General features: G+C 43.7%; 1 protein-coding gene across 5 annotated transcripts in view; it reads left to right on the top strand.

The window, feature by feature from the left end:
• LOC145347980 (roquin-1-like) overlaps positions 1–18,319 on the top strand; it is a 108,115-nt gene that overhangs the window by 31,737 nt on the left and 58,059 nt on the right. For all 5 annotated transcript variants that reach the window (XM_080196045.1, XM_080196043.1, XM_080196044.1 and 2 more), the window contains exons 2-3: positions 5,391–5,717; positions 12,811–12,931. In XM_080196045.1, coding sequence (XP_080052171.1) covers positions 5,487–5,717; positions 12,811–12,931 — 352 coding nt within the window. In that variant the 5' untranslated portion in view covers positions 5,391–5,486. The remainder of the gene's footprint in view (positions 1–5,390; positions 5,718–12,810; positions 12,932–18,319) is intronic.

The raw sequence follows: 18,319 nt of genomic DNA, 5'->3' as shown, positions 1-18,319 counted from the left end.
CAGTTCATCCCGTGTTGGATCAAGGTTGCAGGTAAAACGTTATGGCTAATCGGACCGCTTGCCGATTGTAAAAGCTGATGGGCCATGTAAAACTGCATTCAGTTGGCCCCTTAATGGGCTAAATTGCCAGCTTTATTGTTGGCAGGTGCACCTCTAACTCTTGTGACGATGTGGGACATGTGCCCAATGTTTTCTCGAATTTCAGGTGCTTCCCGATCAGGCTCTTGCCTGAGCAACATAAAATTCAGACTTCACACCCATAAATTTAACACAAAAGCAAAATATTGCAGATGCTGGAAATCTGAAATAAAACAGTAAATGCTAGATAAATGCAGCAGGTCAGGCAGCTTCTGTGGAGAGAGAAAACAGATTATAACATTTCCAAGTTGATGATCATTGACCAGAACTACAAATGGCTATTGATTGCAACACTAGAGAGGGGAACCGGTGGATGTGGTGTTTCTCAATTTTCAGAAGGCGTTTGATAAGGTGCCGCACAAAAGGTTGCTTGAGAAGGTTAGGGGGCATGGAGTTGGCGGTAAGGTGTTAGCGTGGATGGAGAATTGGTTGTCGAATAGGAGGCAGAGAGTTGGTATCAATGGGTGCTATTCTGATTGGCGGTTGGTGACTAGTGGAGTGCCGCAGGGTTCGGTGCTGGGGCCTCAACTATTTACCATTTATATAGATGATCTGGAGGAGGGGGCTGAGTATAGGGTGTCGAAATTTGCTGATGACACGAAGATGAGTGGAAAAGCAAATTGTGCGGAGGGTGTGGAAAGTCTGCAGAGGGATCTAAATAGGCTAAGTGAGTGGGCGAGGACCTGGCAGATGAAGTACAATGTTAGCAAGTGAGAGGTTATCTACTTTGGCAGAAATAATAGTAGGAGGGATTACTATTTAAAGGGTGAAAAGCTGCAGCATGCTATGGTGCAGAGGGACCTGGGGGTCCTTGTTCATGAGTCGCAAAAACCCAGCCCGCAGGTGCAGTAGGTGATCAGGAAGGCAAATGGTATGTTGGCCTTTATAGCGAGGGGGATTGAATATAAAAGCAGGGAGGTCTTGCTGCAACTGTACAGGGCACTGGTGAGGCTGCAGCTGGAGCACTGTATGCAGTTTTGGTCGCTGCACTTGCGCAAGGATATTTTGGCTTTGGAGGGAGTGCAGAGGAGGTTCACTAGGCTGATACCAGAGATGAGGGGGTTGGACTATGAAGAGAGGCTGAATAGACTGGGTTTGTACTCGGGAGTTTAGAAGGATGAGGGGGGGGATCTTATAGAGACGTATAAGATAATGAAGGGGATGGATAGGGTAGAGGTAGAGAGATTCTTCCCGCTCAGAAAGGACAGCAGGACTAGAGGGCACAGCCTCAAGATAAGGGGGGGGACAGTATAGAACGGAGTTGAGGAGGAACTTCTTCACTCAAAGGGCGATGAATCTCTGGAACTCTCTGCCCGTTGAAGTGGTGGAGGCTACCTCGCTAAATATATTTAAGACATGGGTAGATAGGTTTTTGGTAGGCAAGGGAATTAAGGGTTATGGGGAGAAAGCGGGAAAGTGGAACTGAGCCACTTCAGATCAGCCATGATCTTATTGAATGGCAGGGCAGGCTCGAAGGGCTAGATGGCCTACTCCTGCTCCTATTTCTTATGTTCTTATTATGTTCCTCTTCAAAGACTTGCCAGACTTGCTGAATATTTCCAGCATTTTTCTATTTTACTTCTAGCATGTAACTATAAAATGGTTACTAATAATCCATCAGGGAGTTCAGGAGAAATATCCTTATTCAGAGGGTATTGTGAATTTGGAGAGAGCAACATGAAATGTTTGAGGTAAGTAGCATAGATGCAACAAGATATATAAAAATAGGGAAATTTTACTGCAGCTGTACAGGGCCTTGATGAGATTACATCTGGAATACAGATTTGGTCACATGTTTGAAAAGACATGTTTAGAAGCAGTTCATAGAAAATTTCTTGTCCCCAGAAGGTACTTAGTGGAAGCTGGATCTTTAAATTTATTTAGGGCTGAGTTGAATGGATTCTTGGCAGGCAAAGGCTTTAGTGGGTAGGCAGGAAGGTGGAGGTCAGACCCCTAACCAGATCAGCTGTGATGATATTATTATTCCTAAATGGCGTAGCAGGCTGAAAGGGCCAAAGAGCCTATGCTTGTTCCTAAGCCCTATCTTCCTATTTATGGAGAAGCGAGATAAACGCACGTATGAGAAGCAAGTCGAAAGGTATATTGACGGGGTGAGATGGAGTAGGATGGGAGGAGGCTCACGTACAACATGGACTAGATGCACAGATTGGCCTTTCCCTGTTCTGCATCAAACATGTTGTCAAAGAGTGCCCTATGCTACAATGAAGTGACATTTTGATTTTTTTTTCCACACCAGTTCCCTTGGGGCTTTATTAGGAACGGTTCTGTACTGCCACGCCTGTCATCTTTCTTTCTCTGATTCTTGTTTCTGCACTTATTGATGAAGCGTGACATTCTAGTGCAGTACTGAGAGAATGCTGCATTGCCTGACTCATCTTTCAGTTAAGATGTTAAATCCAGGCCCTGTCTGCCTTCTCAGCTGATGTGAGGTACCCTAAAATAGAAATATTGTGAAAGAGAGCAGGGGACTTCACCCCAGTGTTCAGATTAACACGTAACCCAACAAATCATCTACTCATTCTCTCATTGCTATCTGGGACCTTGCTTTGCACAAATTTTCCACATTGGCTACGAAAGCAATTTATTAGCTATAAAATGCTTTGACGTATCCTGAGATTGTGAAAGATGCTGCACAAATGCTTATTTTGTTTATAAAAATGTTTTATTTATGCTAACCTGCATGAGTAAGAGAGTGACCATATGCGAAAGGTCTCCATTAACTAGCTTTCAGACTAACAATTGGCTTTAACTTGGCATTGTAGAAATCTGAGGCGACTACAATGTCTGAGATAAATTCTGAGCAGTTGGAGAAATATCAGTAGTTTATGCTTGATTGGATGAGTGGTTTGTTTGATGTGATTTATTATTGTCAAATATATTAGTATACAGTGAAAAGTATTGTTTCTTTCACGCCATACAGACAAAGCATACCGAACACAAGGAAAGAAGAGAGTGCAGAATGTAGTGCTACATACATAGCGAGGGTGTGGAGAGAGATCAACTTAATATAAATAGGTCCTTTCAAAAGTCTCATGGCAGCAGAGAAAAAGCTGATGTGTCCTGTTGACCAGTCAGGTGCTCTACTGTTGGATTATATTTCCATGTCACGGGAGAGGAGGGTAATGAGGTGTAGTCAAGGTCACCAGGCACATGGGGAAGAGAATTAGGGCTGTGGTTTTGCAGCTGTTTGACCCACACTCCACTGAGAGCTGGCGTCACAGATCGGAGAATTGGGGCGGGGGGTGGTGGTATCAAGCTGTAACACTGTGGCTTATAGTACAGGAAACAAATGCTTTCAGAATCAAACTCTCAGATTTTTGTCTTCTGGAATTCCATGGGCTCTTCTTTTGTTCAGTAAAGTCTGAGGCCAGAGGGCATACGCAAATCTGACCACAGAGTTAGAGAGAAGCCCACATAAAGGGGGACTTGTTTTTTTTAAATTCTTTCATGTGATGTGGGTTTTGCTGGAACTTATTGCCCATCCCTAATTGCCCGTGAACTAAACAGTTCAAAGGGTGGTTAGAGTAACCCAGGTTGCTTGTGGATCTAGAGTCGTATGTAGGCCAGACCAGATAAGGACGGTAGATTTCCTTCCCTAAAGGACATTAGTAAACCAAATGGGTTTTTACAACAATCAACAAAGGTTTCATGGTCACCATTTCTCAGACGAACTTTATATTCCAGATTTATTAACGGGATATAAATTCCACTAGCTGATGTGGTGGGATTTGAATCCATGTCCCAGAGAATTAGCTTGGTCCAGTGATATTATCATAGTGGGTGATGTTGATTCTGAGCTGAGTGCCTATATAAAAGGTTTGGTCTCAGATGTACCTTTTCTGAACCAGTGTTCACCTTTTGTAGACTGACCAGCGATTGGTGAGATTGTGGAACTTGCTTCCAAGTGTAGTAATTGAGATGGAATAGTATATGAGGGAGAAAAGAAAAGATGAATTTGCTATGGGGGTGATGGAGAGGGCAAGAAAAAGGCATGAGTGGAGCATTACCACCAACTTGGAACTATCAGGGTGACTCCTCTATGTAATTCCTGCAGGTGTCAAAAGTCTGTAAGTTGTAAAAGAGAAAAGCCAAGAACAGGTGCTTCATAGCTGTAATCCTTTGCACAGGAATGAATCAGAGTTGGACTCCACTACAGTTGGGAGGGGGATGATCATGTTGGTTCCATTTAGAGTTTTGGGAGGAACCAAAGCAGAAATGTGAAAAGAACACAGACTGTAGCAGTATTAATAAAGTAAGTAGGCAAGACAGGCTGCAGTGGAAAGAGAGAAAATGTAGACAACAGTGTGAGAGACATTGTCTATCAGCTGACTAACACTGCACCCTGGATTGTGAGGAGAGCCTGGAGCAATATGCACATTGGCTGTGATTTGGTGTAGCAACCAGCAAGAGACTGATGGTTCCTGGGCTGTTGGTAGTGGGGGATATCTGAGGCAGTGAGTTAAAGAGCTTCATTGGCATTATCTTCAAATTCACTGCAAGTGTGATTTGTCCTGAAACTCCAAACTGTAAATAAATTGAATGATGGTCCCTGAGCTGTACTCATTACTTCATGGTACATTTTTAACAAGTCTTTGATAGTATGTGGGTGGCACTGGCAAGGTCAGCATTTGTTGCCCAGCCCTAATTGCCCCAAGAAGGGTTGTTCAGTCATTCAGGATTCTGCAATTCTCCAGCTTCTCGTCTTGTCCTGAAGCCACTTGCTGCCAGTGATGTTGTGAACGTGTGATGAATTAACACTTGTGGTTGAATTACAAGCAGATAGATTATGTTCCTTCTCTTCCTCCTTGTCCTCTCTCCATTTCCCCCTCTTTATGTGTCTTTCTGCCACTTCAATGGTACTAGTGTGCTTAGGGCTTCTCTCAAGTTTCCACTTTTAGTTTTGCTTTGAGCTGAAATGCACTGTTCCATGCACTCTTCCTTCTCCCAACGCCTTCACTGTGTTGAGGAAAACCTATACACTGTTTCTTGCTCCAAATCATTCTTCCCTGGGCCCTTAAAACACAGCTTCCACAATCTTCTCATCCTCCTGCAAGCCTGCCTGCTGTTGCCTAATCACTTATTGTGAGATAACTATGTTGCCTCTCAAATGCATTACTGCTCAGTAATTGTTTTAATGATTGAATTATAATTCAATCAAACTCTGTTGTTTCACATTTATATTGAACAGTTTTACATGTGAGTCACTTTGACGTGTTTGTCTTTGGTTGCAGATGATGCGTTATACGATGAACTCTGAGACTATGTCGATGAGACTGTGTTACTGACAGCTTGATTCCACTGGAATCTCCCCATTTGTCACCGCCACAATGCCTGTGCAGGCTCCACAATGGACAGACTTCCTCTCCTGCCCAATCTGCTGCCAGACCTTCGATGAGAACATTCGCAAGCCCATCAGCCTAGGCTGTGGACACACAGTCTGCAAGATGTGTCTCAACAAGCTCCATCGCAAGGCCTGCCCTTTTGACCAAACCACTATCAATACCGATATAGACATGTTACCTGTGAACTCTGCACTATTACAGTTGGTGGGAGCCCAGGTAAGAACTCCTTGCATTACTTTCTACAAATGCACTTTTCTGCCTTTAGTGGACACTTCCCATCTTGCAGGTAGAGTTGCCAAATTTAACATGCTGGGTGCTAAGTATCTGGAACAAGCTACGAGAGGTACCAGTAGAGATGGGTACAATTTTGTCTTTTAAAAAGCGTTTAGACAGTACATCGAAAAAATGGGTGTAGAGGGATATGGGCCCTTTAAAAAAAACTGCCCTCATCTACCTTCTTGGTTACTCCTTCAAAAAACTCACCACTTTCTGTGTGAAAAAATTGCCCCCTGGACCCTTTTGTATCTCTCCTCTCTCAACTTAAACCTATGCCCTCTAGTTTTAAACTTCCCTACCTTTGGGAAAAGATATTGACTATCTATGCCGCTCATTATTTTATAAACCTCTGTAAGATCACCCCTCAGCCGCCTGCACTCCAGACAAAAAAGCCCTAGTCTATCCAGCCTGTCCTTATAACTCAAACCATCAAGTCCTGGTAGCATCCTAATAAATCTTTTCTGTATTCCTTCTAGTTTCATAATATCCTTTCTATAATAGGGGCACCAGAAATGTAGACTGTAAACCGAGTGTGGCCTTATCAATGTCTTGTACAACTTCAATGTTCAATACATTCAATGTTCTGACCAATGAAACCAAGCATGCTGAATGCCCTTTTCACCACTCTGTCCACCTGTGATTCCATTTTCAAGGAACTATGAACCTGTACCCCTAAATCTTTGTTCTGTAACTCTCCCCAACGCCCTACCTTAACTGAGTAAGTCCTGCCCTGGTTTAATCTGCCAAAATACATCACCTTGCATTTATTTAAATTAAACTCCATCTGCCATTCATCAGCCTACTGGCCCAATTGATCAAGATCCCATTGCAATCCTAAATAACCTCCTTCATTGTCTGCTATGCCACCAATCTTGGTGTCATCTGTAAACTTACTAACCACGTCTCCTATATCCTCATCCAAATCATTAATATAAATGACAAATAACAGTGGACTCGGCACTGATTCCCTGAGGCACACCGCTGGTCACAGACCCCCAGTTTGAACAACCACCCTCTGGCTTCTGTCGTCAAGCTGAATTTGTGTCCATTTAGCTACCCCATCCTGGATCAAGTGAGATTTAACCTTCTGCAATAACCTACTATGCCGTACCTTGTCAAAGATCTAGCTGAAGTCCACATAGACAACATCAACTGCTCTGCACTCCTCTACCTTCTTGGTTACCCCGTCAAAAAACTCAATCAAATTTATGAGACGTTATTTTCCATTCACAAAGCCATACTGACTGTCTGTAACCAGTCCTTGTGTCTCTAAATGCCTGTAGATCCTGTCTCCAAAGTACCTTCCAACAACTTAGCCACCACAGATGTGAGGCTCACTGGCATGTAGTTCCCAGGCTTTTCCCTGCTGCCCTTTTTTAGACAAAGGCACAATGTTTGCCACATTATAGTTAACCTCTTCTATTGAGGAGGTACATAGTTACATTATAAATTGAAGAAAATCATTTTGTAAGTAAATGAGGAAAACTTTACATTTGCTCTTTGTATTTTGTTGATCTACAGTGCTGGGATTAAAAAAATTCTAAGCCAACACATCATGGGCAGCCTTCTTGGCTATAAAAATCTTATTGTAGAGAAACTAGGGACCTTAAAGGTAAGTTAGCAAGTGACACACTGTTCTGTACACACAGTTCTCCTTGTGTATGACATACAGTTCTGTACACACAGATGTCTGTGTGTGACGCAGTGTTCTGTACACATACTTCTCACTGCTTGTGGCACGCTATTCGGTACACACAGCTCTTTGTGTGTGACACATGGTTCAGTACACGCAGCTGTTCCTGTATGTGACACATTGTTCAGTGTACAAAGCTCTCCCTGTGTGAGACACACTGTTCAGTACACAGCGCTCTCCCTGTGTGTGACACACTGTTCACTACACACAGCTCTCCCTGTGTGTGACACGTTGTTCAGTATACAAAGCTCTCCCTGTGTGTGACACACTGTTCAATACACACAGCTCTCCCTGCGTGTGACATACTATCTGCTCTGTACCCTTCTATCAAGATGAGTAGGACTTTTCTGTGCCAATTCCCCATACAAACTGTGGAGAAATTTGATAAAGGAGCTGTCACCCTCAACATTAGAAGATGATGTCAGCCATCTCATGCCTGTGACATCTGTCTGCCTGAAGGAGTTGTTATTTTCAGAACTGCAGTGGCTGAGTCACTAATATTTTGGTGGACACATGAGGTCCAGTTCAATACCTCTCACTTCACCCTGGCTATGTGCTAACTTCTGAATTGGTCTTTTTAGGGACCTTCTCTTCCTAACCTTTGCTCCACTGTACAGACAGCTTCTAGAGTCTGGCCTTTACTCTCTCTATCTTTCCCATTATGTATTGCCATTGAGAACTTTTAAGTGTCCAGTACAAACTAATGTTTATCCCATGTTCCTTTCATAGCAATAACAAGAGGCCAGTTAGTCCCAGTAACATCTGCCACTTAAATAAATTATGGTACACCGGTAGAATCATACAATCTCTACAGTGCAGAAGGACGCCATTCAGCCCATTGAACCTGCACTGACAACAATCCCAACCATGCACCTATCCCCGCAAGCCATGTATTTACACTGCAAATCCCCCTGACACTAAGGGGCAGGCTTTGGAGTATGGGAGGAAATTGGAGCATCTGGAGGAAACCCAGACTGACGCAGCGAGACCGTATAAATTGCGCAGTGACCTGAGGCCAGAATTGAACTTAGGTCCCTGCTAACACTGGGCTACCATGCTGCCTGAATTCCATTTAGCTGCGTTAGCTCCATAAACGTTAGTATCCATATTTGACCTGTGCTATGACTAGTATCTGACCAATCATATAATTAGGGCTGTGAATATGACTTCAGGTCAACAGAGAGGAGAGTGTGTTTGGGTGAAGGGAGATTTTTGATTGTGTTTGAGGCATGTTACATGCATTAGCAGCTGGAATTAAGTGGATCCCTTGAAGATTATAGAGGCAGTCGGAGTTGAGTTAAGAGAGAAATCAGGAGGACAAAAAGGGGACATGAGACTACTTTGGCGGATAATGCAAAGGGGAACCCAAAATGCTTCTACAAATACATAAAGGACAAAAGAGTAATTAGGGAGAGAGTAGGGCCTCTTAAGGATCAACAAGGTCACCTATGTGCAGATCCACAAGAGATGGGTGAGATCATAAGAACATAAGAAATAGGAGCAGGAGTAGGCCAACTAGCCCTTCGAGCCTGCCCCGCCATTCAATAAGATCATGGCTGATCTGTCGTGGCTCAGTTCCACATTCCCGCCCTCTCCCCATAACCCTTAATCCCCTCTCTCATCAAAAACCCATCAACCCGCTTCTTAAAAATATTTAGCGAGGCAGCCTCCACCACTTCAACGGGCAGAGAATTCCAGAGATTCACCACCCTTTGAGTGAAGAAGTTCCTCCTCAACTCCGTTCTAAACCGCCCCCCCCTTTATCTTGAGGCTATGCCCCCTAGTCCTACTATCCTTTCTGAGCAGGAAGAGTCTCTCCACCTCTATCCTATCCATCCCATTCATCATCTTATACGTCTCAATGAGATCTCCCCTCATTCTTCTAAACTCTAACGAGTACAAGCCTAATCTATTCAGCCTCTCCTCATAGCTCAACCCCCTCAACTCTGGCATCAGCCTAGTAAACCTCCTCTGCACTCCCTCCAAGGCTAAAATATCCTTGCGTAAGTACGGCGCTCAAAACTTCACACAGTACTCCAGCTGCGGCCTCACCAATGCCCTATACAGCCGCAGCAAGACCTCCCTACTTTTATATTCAATCCCCCTCGTGATGAAGGCCAGCATCCCATTCGCCTTCCTGACCACCTGCTGCACCTGCAAGCTGGGTTTTTGCGACTCATGCACAAGGACCCCGAGGTCCCTCTGCACCGTCACCTGCTGCAGTTTTTCTCCACGTAAGTAATAATCCTTCCTACCATTCTTCCTACCAAAGTGGACCACCTCGCACTTGCCAACATTAAATTCCATTTGCCATTTCCTGGCCCATTCGCCCAGCCTATCTAGATCCTTCTGTAGACCCTCCCCACCCTCCGCACAATTTGCCTTTCCACCAATCTTGGTGTCATCAGCAAATTTCGACACCCTACACTCGGTTCCCTCCTCCAGATCATCTATATAAATGGTAAATAGCTGAGGCCCCAGCACCGACCCCTGGGGCACTCCACTAGTCACCATCCGCCAATCCGAATAGCACCCATTGACCCCCACTCTCTGCCTCCTATTTGACAACCAGTCCTCTACCCACGCTAACACCCTACCCCCAACTCCATGCCCCCTGACCTTCTGTAATAACCTCTTGTGAGGTACCTTGTTGAAAAAGGCGTGAATGTTGGGGAACTTGGGGAAATAAACAGTGATGTCTTGAGGATTGTACATATTACGGAAAAGGAGATGCTGAAGGTTTGAAGCGCATCGAGCTAGATAAATCCCTGGGATCGGATGACATGTATCCCAGGACATTGTGGGAGGCTAAGGAGGAAATTGCGGGTCCCTAACAGAGGTATTTGAATAATCGACAACCAGAGATGAGGTACCTGAAGACTACACGGTGACAAACGTGCCTTTGTTTAAGAAGGGCTGCATGGAAAAAAACTGGGAATTACCGACCATTGAGCTTAATGTCAATAATGGGTAAGTTGTTAGAAGATATTTTGAGAGACAGGATATATAGGCATTTAGAGAGGGAAGGACTGATTAGGGACAGTCAGCATGGCTTTGTGAATGGAAAACCATGTTCACAAATTTGATTGCGTTTTTTGAAGTGGTAATCAAGAAGGTAGATGAGAGCAGTGCGGTCAACGTTGACTGCATGGACTTTAGCAAGGCCTTTGACACAGTAGGTTGTTGCTTAAGGTTAAACCTCACAGGGTCCGAGGTGAGGTAGCCAATTAGATACAAAATTGGCTTGATGACAGAAGAGGGTTTTTTTCAAACTGGGGGCCAGTGGTGTGCCTCAGGGATTGGTGCTGGATCCACTGTTATTTGTCATTTATATTAATGATTTAGATGAGAATTTAGAAGGCACAGTTCGTAAGTTTGCAGATGACACCACGATTGGTGGAATAGTGGACAGTGAAGAAGGTCATGTAGGATTGCAGTGGGATCTTGATCAACTGAGCCAATGGGCCAAAGAATGGCAGATGGAGTTTAATTTAGATAAATGAGAGGTGATGCATTTTGGTAGATCGATTCAGGGTAGGACATGTTCAGTTAATGGTAGGGTGTTGGAGAGAGTTTTAGAACAGAAGACACCTAGGGATACAGGTTCATAGCTTTTTGAAATTGGAGTCACAGGTGGAGAGGGTGGTGAAGAAGGCATTCGTCATGCTTGGTTTCATTGGTCAGAACATTGAATACAGGAGTTGGGGCATCTTGTTGAAGTTCTACAAGACATTGGAATACTGTGTACAGTTCTGGTCACCCTGTTATAGAAAGGCTCTTATTAAACTAGAAAGAGATGCAGAAAAGATACACTAGGATGCTATTGGGACTTAAAGGTTTGAGTTATAAGGAGAGGCTGGATAGACTAGGATTTGTTTCCTTGAAGCGTAGGAGGCTTAGGCGTGATCTTATAGAGGTCTATAAAATAATGAAGCACATAGATAATGTAGATAGTCAACATCTTTTCCCAAAGTTAAGGGAGTCTCAAACTGGAGGGCATAAGTTTAAAGTGAGGGGGAAGAGATATAAAAGGGTTCAGAGAGGCAGTAGAGGGGGATGAGTGTCTGGAACGAGCTGCCAGAGGCAGTAGTAGAGACCAATACAATTTTCTCTTTTAAAAAGCATTTAGACAGTTACATGAGTAAGATGGTCGTAGGGGCATATGGGCCAAATGCGGGCAATTGGGACTAGCTTAGTAGTAAAAACTGGACAGCATGAACAAGTTGGGCCGAAGAGCTTGTTTCTGTCCTGTAAAGCTCTGTGACTCTATGTAAGTATATTTGTATATGTATGTGTGAGGATGTATGTGTCAACATGAGAGAGATGTGAGTATGTGTTAATGCCAAAGAGAGAAATGAGTTTGTTTTTTACTGTGAGAGATAGAGAGATGTGAGTGTTTGTCTGTGAATGTGAAAGAGATGCACATGTGTATATGTGTGAATGTGAGAAACACATCATTGTTTATGTGAATGAGAGGGAGGTGCGAGTGCATGCGTGAATGGGAGGGAGGCGCGGGTGGGTGCGTGAAAGGGAGGGGGCCGTGGGTGGGTGCGTGAAGGGGAGGGGGGCGCGGGTGCATGCGTGAAGGGGAGGGGGACACGAGTGCGGGTGTGAAGGTAAGGGAGAAATGCGAGTGCCTTTGTCAATGTGAGAGAGACAGACGTGAGTGCGTGTGTGAATGTGAGAAGGAGACATACTTGTGTGTGTGTGTGAACATTAGGGAAGAACTGGCTGAGGTTAATTGGTTAAATAGACAAAAAGGTGTGAAGGAGAGTCACAAGTAGGAATGATTTAAAGAAATAAATCCAAGTCTTCAACAAAAATACATTTAATTGGGAAAAAAACTGGTTCACTTAGAAAGATACAAATAGTGAAACAAAAACAGAAAATGCTGGAAAATCTTAGGAGATCTGACAGACTTTGGAGAGTGAATAGAGTTAATGTTTTGAGTCTTGATGTCCTTTCATCAGAGCTCATTTTAATATAATATTAAGGATAGTATTAGACAGTGTGACGCGATTCCTGTGCATGGCTGGGTCTGGGTGTTTACATACTCTGGAATTAGAAGTGATTTCTTCCCCCCCCCCCCCCCCCCCCCCCCCCCCAACTCTTTCGGAGTAACTCTGAGTAAAACTGGCAGAACTATCTGACATTAATGATATAAATCTGTTGGATGGTTCCCAGCCCAGCACAATTGTCCAGAGGAAGTTTGAACTTCTGGGCATTTGGCGGATAAACCCTTATGTGGAGATTCCCCAGTACACCAGTGGATAGAGTACATTGTTTGAGTGTTATTTGAATGCAGTTTAACAGCTTTTCTCTTGCTGTGGTTATGTACAGATTCCAGAGCCGCAGTCTGTCACCCTGTGTACTGGAGCAGAAAATACCAAACACTACGAGGAGGCAAAGAAATGTGTGGAGGAACTTGCCCTATATCTCAAACCACTCAGCAGCACTAGAGGTAAATGCAGTCCTCTTGGGACATTCCCACTGTCTACAAATATACTAATTCAGAGCAATAGTAGACCATTCGGCCCCTTGAGCCTGCTCCATCATTCGGTAAGATCATTGCTAACCTGATCGTGGCCTCAACTCCAAGTACCTTCTTGCCCTGCTGACCTTTGGTTCTTCACTGAAGAAGGAGTCAATTTAGAACCATAGAACCCTACAGTGCAGAAAGAGGCCCTTCGGCCCATCAAGTCTGCACTGAACACAATCCCACCCAGGCCCTACCCCCATATCCCTACATATTATAACCACTAATCCCTCTAACCTATGCATCCCTGGACACTAAGGGGCAATTTTTAGCAAGGCCAATCATCCTAACCTGCATATCTTTGGACTATGGGAGGAAACCGGAGCACCCAGAGGAAACCCACACAGACACAAGGAAAATGTGCAAACTCCACACAGACAGTGACCCGAGCCGGGAATTAAACCCAGGACCCTGGAGCTGTGAAGCAGCAATGCTAACCCCTGTGCTACCGTGCCGGCCACGGTAGCACAGTATGAATTTAATTCAGCTTTTAAAATATTCAGTGACTTTGCCACCACCGCTGTCTGAAGAGGAGTTCCACAGACTAAGGACTAACTGAGAGAAAAGAAATCTCATTTCTGAATTAAATAGGATATCCTTTTTTTTCAAGAAATTGTGTCTCAGGTTCTAGTCTCTCCCACAAGGGGAAACTTCCTTCCAGCATCTACCCTGTCCAATGCCCTCAGGACTTGTATGTTTCAATAAGTTCACCTCTCATTCTTCTAAACTCCCAATGGATACATGCCCAGCCCTTCCTCATAGAATAATCCTCTTGTCCTCTGAATCAGTCAAGGGAGTCATCTCTGAACTGATTCCAATGGAATTATTTCTACTTTTTTAAACGAGAGCAAAACTGGGGTGGCACAGTGATTAGCACTGCTGCCTCACAATGTCAGGGACCTGGGTTCAATTCTGGCCTCAGGTCACTCTTTGTGTGGAGGTGCACGTTCTCATGGCTGCGTGGGTTTCCTCCCACAGTCCAAAAAATGTGTGAGTTAGGTTGATTGGCCCTTAATATTAGGGGGATTAGGAGAGTAACTATATGGAGTTACGGGATATGGGTGGGATTGTTTTTGGTGCAGGCTCGATGGGCCAAATGGCCGCCTTCTGCACTGTAGATTCTATAAAACTCTCAATATGATCTCACCAAAAAGTCTTATTTTGTACAATAACCTTTGAGTGGCATGTTGTTAGATGCTTTCTGGAAATCTAAGTACAGCACTTCCAGGGTTTAACCAGAGGGATTTATTTATTGGTAGCTACTTGGGAATGTGCTACATACTGGAATCTAATTGAGTGCTTTAGGTGGTTTATATGTAGAGTGTGTGTATATATTATAATATGTAGCGAAGCATCCTTTTCTATTCCATTCCTTTTGTAATAAATGAGAACATTCATTTGTTTCCCTGATCACTTTCCGTACCTGCATTCTAACTAATTGTGATTCATGTACTAGGATACCCAGATCCCTCTGTACCCCTCTTCATTTAAATAAAATGCTGCCCTTTTGTTCTTCCTACTAAAGTGGACAAGTTCACTTTTTTTTACAATATTACCCCATCTCCCAAATTTCTTTAAATTATCTATAACCCATTGCAGATCCATTCTGTTTTCTTTACAGCTTACTTTCCTACCTATATTAGCAAATTTAGCAGCCTTCATTTGGTCCCTTCATTCAAGTCATTGATATAGATTGTAAATAGTTGAGGCCCCAGAAATGATCCCTGTGGCACTCCACTAATTACAGCTTGACAATCTTAAAATGACCCATTTATCCCTACCCTTTGTTTTCTGTTAGCTAACGAATCCTCAATCCATGTTGATATGTTACCCCTCACACCATGGACTGGAATATAATTGCGGGGTTTGGGTGATTTACATATAGAGTAACATACCTGAGAGTGAGTTACAGATTGGAATCTAATCAAGGGGTTCGGGGTGGTTTTTATATAGAAAATTGGATGCCCGGGAGTGAGTTACAGACTGGAATCTAATCGGGATTCGGGGTGATTTATATTATAGAATTACAGATATCTGGGAGTGAATTACAGACTGGAATCTAATTGAGAAGTTTGAAGGATTTATATATAGAATAACAGATACCGGGAATGAGTTACAGACTGGAGTCTAATTATGGGGTGAGCAGAGTCCCACGCCCTGTGATGTTCGCAGAAGAATATTTGTATCAGGTGTTGTTCTGTAATGACTGTCTGCTTTATATGGAAAGAAGCTGCAGGCTGTAATGGGGAGTCTGTGAAGAGTGTACTTTGTGACTAATGAAATGAAATAATATCCTGTCATCTGAAATTCCTTGCAAGAGTCACAGTTTTATGGGGGCTTCTGAGGTGTGGGGAAATTACGACCTGTATAGTTTGGACTTTTTCCTTAGTGTCTGTCCTGTCTAGATTATGTTTTCTTTGTGCAGGCCAAACTAAAAGTAGTATCCTCATTCTCTGCTTCAGGTGTTACATTACCAAGATCTAATAACTAACTCTATGAGTTTCCATTACTTACTGGAAGACATTAAAGTCTAGATAGACATCAAGGGAAGGGGATAGTGCAGAAAACTGCCATTGAGTAGAAGTTCAGTCCTGATCTAGGCTGAAGGGGCTGAATGGTCAGCTACTCCTATTTTCTATCCAACCTTGCTCTTTTTCCATTTCAGAGCATTTAAGATTCTATGTTGCTGGACACTTGCACACTGAGTAGCCGATTCTTTCAGACTAATTTGCTGATAAAATCATTTTACACATTCACGCAATAGTCAAGCTTGCTTTTGCAGGCAGTTGGGTTTGAAAATAAAAGCAACGTCTTGGGGGGAAAAAAATTCAAATTGGAAAACCTATTGGGGGCAATAATCAATTGCACTGGTTCAAATTGGAAAACCTATTGGGGGCAATAATCAATTGCACTGGTTCACTGTATTCTGTCTCATCATTGTTTGAGATCCACCCCACTATGGTGGTGTCATCAGCAAACTTGAAAATCTAATTGGAGGGATTGAAATCATATGCTTCTGAAAATATGTAAAAGGCATAAAAAATAACACAAGAAAGTCCCTGGTTTTCAAGATGCTTGTTTGTGGATTGTCTTACTGACTAGTGTCTTGAGCAGGCTCCTGTCACATATGATAAATTCTAGAACAGCCTGTTGGTGTTAAAACAAATGAAGCCCTTCCTTTCTCTCTAACCTTCATGATCCTTGCATCCCTCTAATTCGGACCTCTTTTTATCGCTGCTTTCTTCACTCCACTATTAGTGGCCATCCCTTCAGCTCCCCCTTGGTCTATGCACCTTAACATCTCCACCTTGCTTCAAGACACTGCTCCAAATGTCTCTTTCTTTGCATGTTGGGAGTACATGCTTTACAGTGCAAGTTCAGACAGACCTGCAGTCTGATTCTTAACATGATGTGGAGATGCCGGAGTTGTATTGGGATAAGCACAGAAAGAAGTCTCACAACACCAGGCTAAAGTCCAACAGGTTTATTCGGTAGCACAAGCTTTCGGGGCACTGCCTCTTCATCAGGTGAGTGGGACTTATGTTCACAAAAGGGCATATATAAACACAAACTCAATTTACACAATAATGGTTGGAATGCAAGTTTTTACAGGCCTTAAAGGTGCAGACAATGTGAGTGGAGAGAGGGTTAAGCACAGGTTAAAGAGGTGTGTACTGTCTTTAGCCTGGACAGTTAGCGAGATTTTGCAAGCCCAGGCAAGAGAGGGTTACAGATAGTGTGACATGAACCCAAAATCCAGGTTGAGGCTGTTCTCGTGTGTGCGGAATTTGGCTATCGGTTTCTGCTCAACAATTCTGCTTTGTCGTGTGTTCTGAAGGCTGCCTTGGAGAATGCTTGCCCGAGGATCAGAGGCTGAATACCTGTGACTACTGAAGTGTACCCCCAGGAAGAGAACGTCCTTTCCTATTGGGGACAATGATCAATGAAGAAAAGAATTGATACAAACATGGGACACGGCGGACAGAGTACCCTTCATAGTCCAGTACTTCCCTGGAGCGGAGAAGCTATGACAACTTCTCCGGAGACTTCAACATGTCATGGATGAAGATGAACATTTCGCCAAGGCCATCCCCATTCCCCCATTTCTCGCCTTCAAACAACCGCACAACTTCAAACAGACCATTGTCCGTAGCAAACTACCCAGCCTTCAGGAGAATAGTGAGCACAACACCGTACACCTCTGCCGTGGCAACCTCTGTAACACGTGCCAGATCATTGACACAGATGCCATCATCTCATGTGAAAACATCATCCACCAGGTACACGGTACATACTCTTGCAACTCAACCAGCGTTGTCTATCTGATACGCTGCAGGAAAGAGTGTTCTGAGGCATGATACTTTGGGAAGACCATGCTGACCCTACAACAACGGATGAATGAACACCATCCGACAATCATCAGACAAGACTGTTCTCTTCCTGTTGGGAACACTTCAGCAGTCACAGACATTTAGCTTCTGAACTTTGGGTAAGCGTTCTCCAAGCAGCCTTCGTGACACACGACAACGCAGAATCGCTGAGCAGAAACTGATAGCCAAGTTCCGCATACACAAGGACGACCTCAACCAGGATCTTGGGTTCATGTCACACTATTTATAACTCCCACAACTTGCCTGGGCTTGCAAAATCTCACTAATTGTCCTGGATGGAGACAATACACATCTCTTTAACCTGTGCTTGACCCTCTCTCCATTCGCATTATCTGTACCTTTAAGACTTGATTACCTGTAAAGACTCGCATTCCAATCATTATCTTGTAAATTGAGTTTGTATCTAATATGTGCCCTGTTTGTGAACACAACTCCCATTCACCTGATGAAGGGGCAGTGTTCCGAAAGCTTGTGCTACCAAATAAACTTGTTGGACTTTAACCTGGTATTGAGAGACTTCTTACTGATTCTTAACACCCAGTGGCTCAGGGAATGATGGAGGCTGTTACTGAGGTGAATTAACAAAGGGAACAGTGTGGATACGACAAGTCACAGCCTGAACCAATGAAGGACAATTCAGAGCAGAAGTTAATGAGCATGTAGCCAAAGTGAAAATGAAAATCTCACGATCACGCAGAAGGTTGGTGGCATTTTTAGTTGTGACTTGACTGAATAAAATCAGGTCACGCAAGACAGAAATTTCTATCTTTGCCATGATATTCTTTGTAAATTGGCTGTGGGTTTCTCTCGCTCTCTGTGGGACCTTACTATGGGATGTATGATTCCTTTCTCTCCAGTGTCTCAGGTGAGATTGTAATGCAATGTAGAAATCTGAGTTCTTGAACGGCGCAAGAATTGCGGG

The sequence above is a fragment of the Carcharhinus amblyrhynchos genome, chromosome 9 (assembly GCF_965287045.1).
Source record: "Carcharhinus amblyrhynchos chromosome 9, sCarAmb.v2.hapA, whole genome shotgun sequence".
NCBI classification, from domain to species: domain Eukaryota; kingdom Metazoa; phylum Chordata; class Chondrichthyes; order Carcharhiniformes; family Carcharhinidae; genus Carcharhinus; species Carcharhinus amblyrhynchos.
Note: the sequence above shows the minus strand (reverse complement) of the source record. Positions and strands in the feature narration are given on the sequence as shown.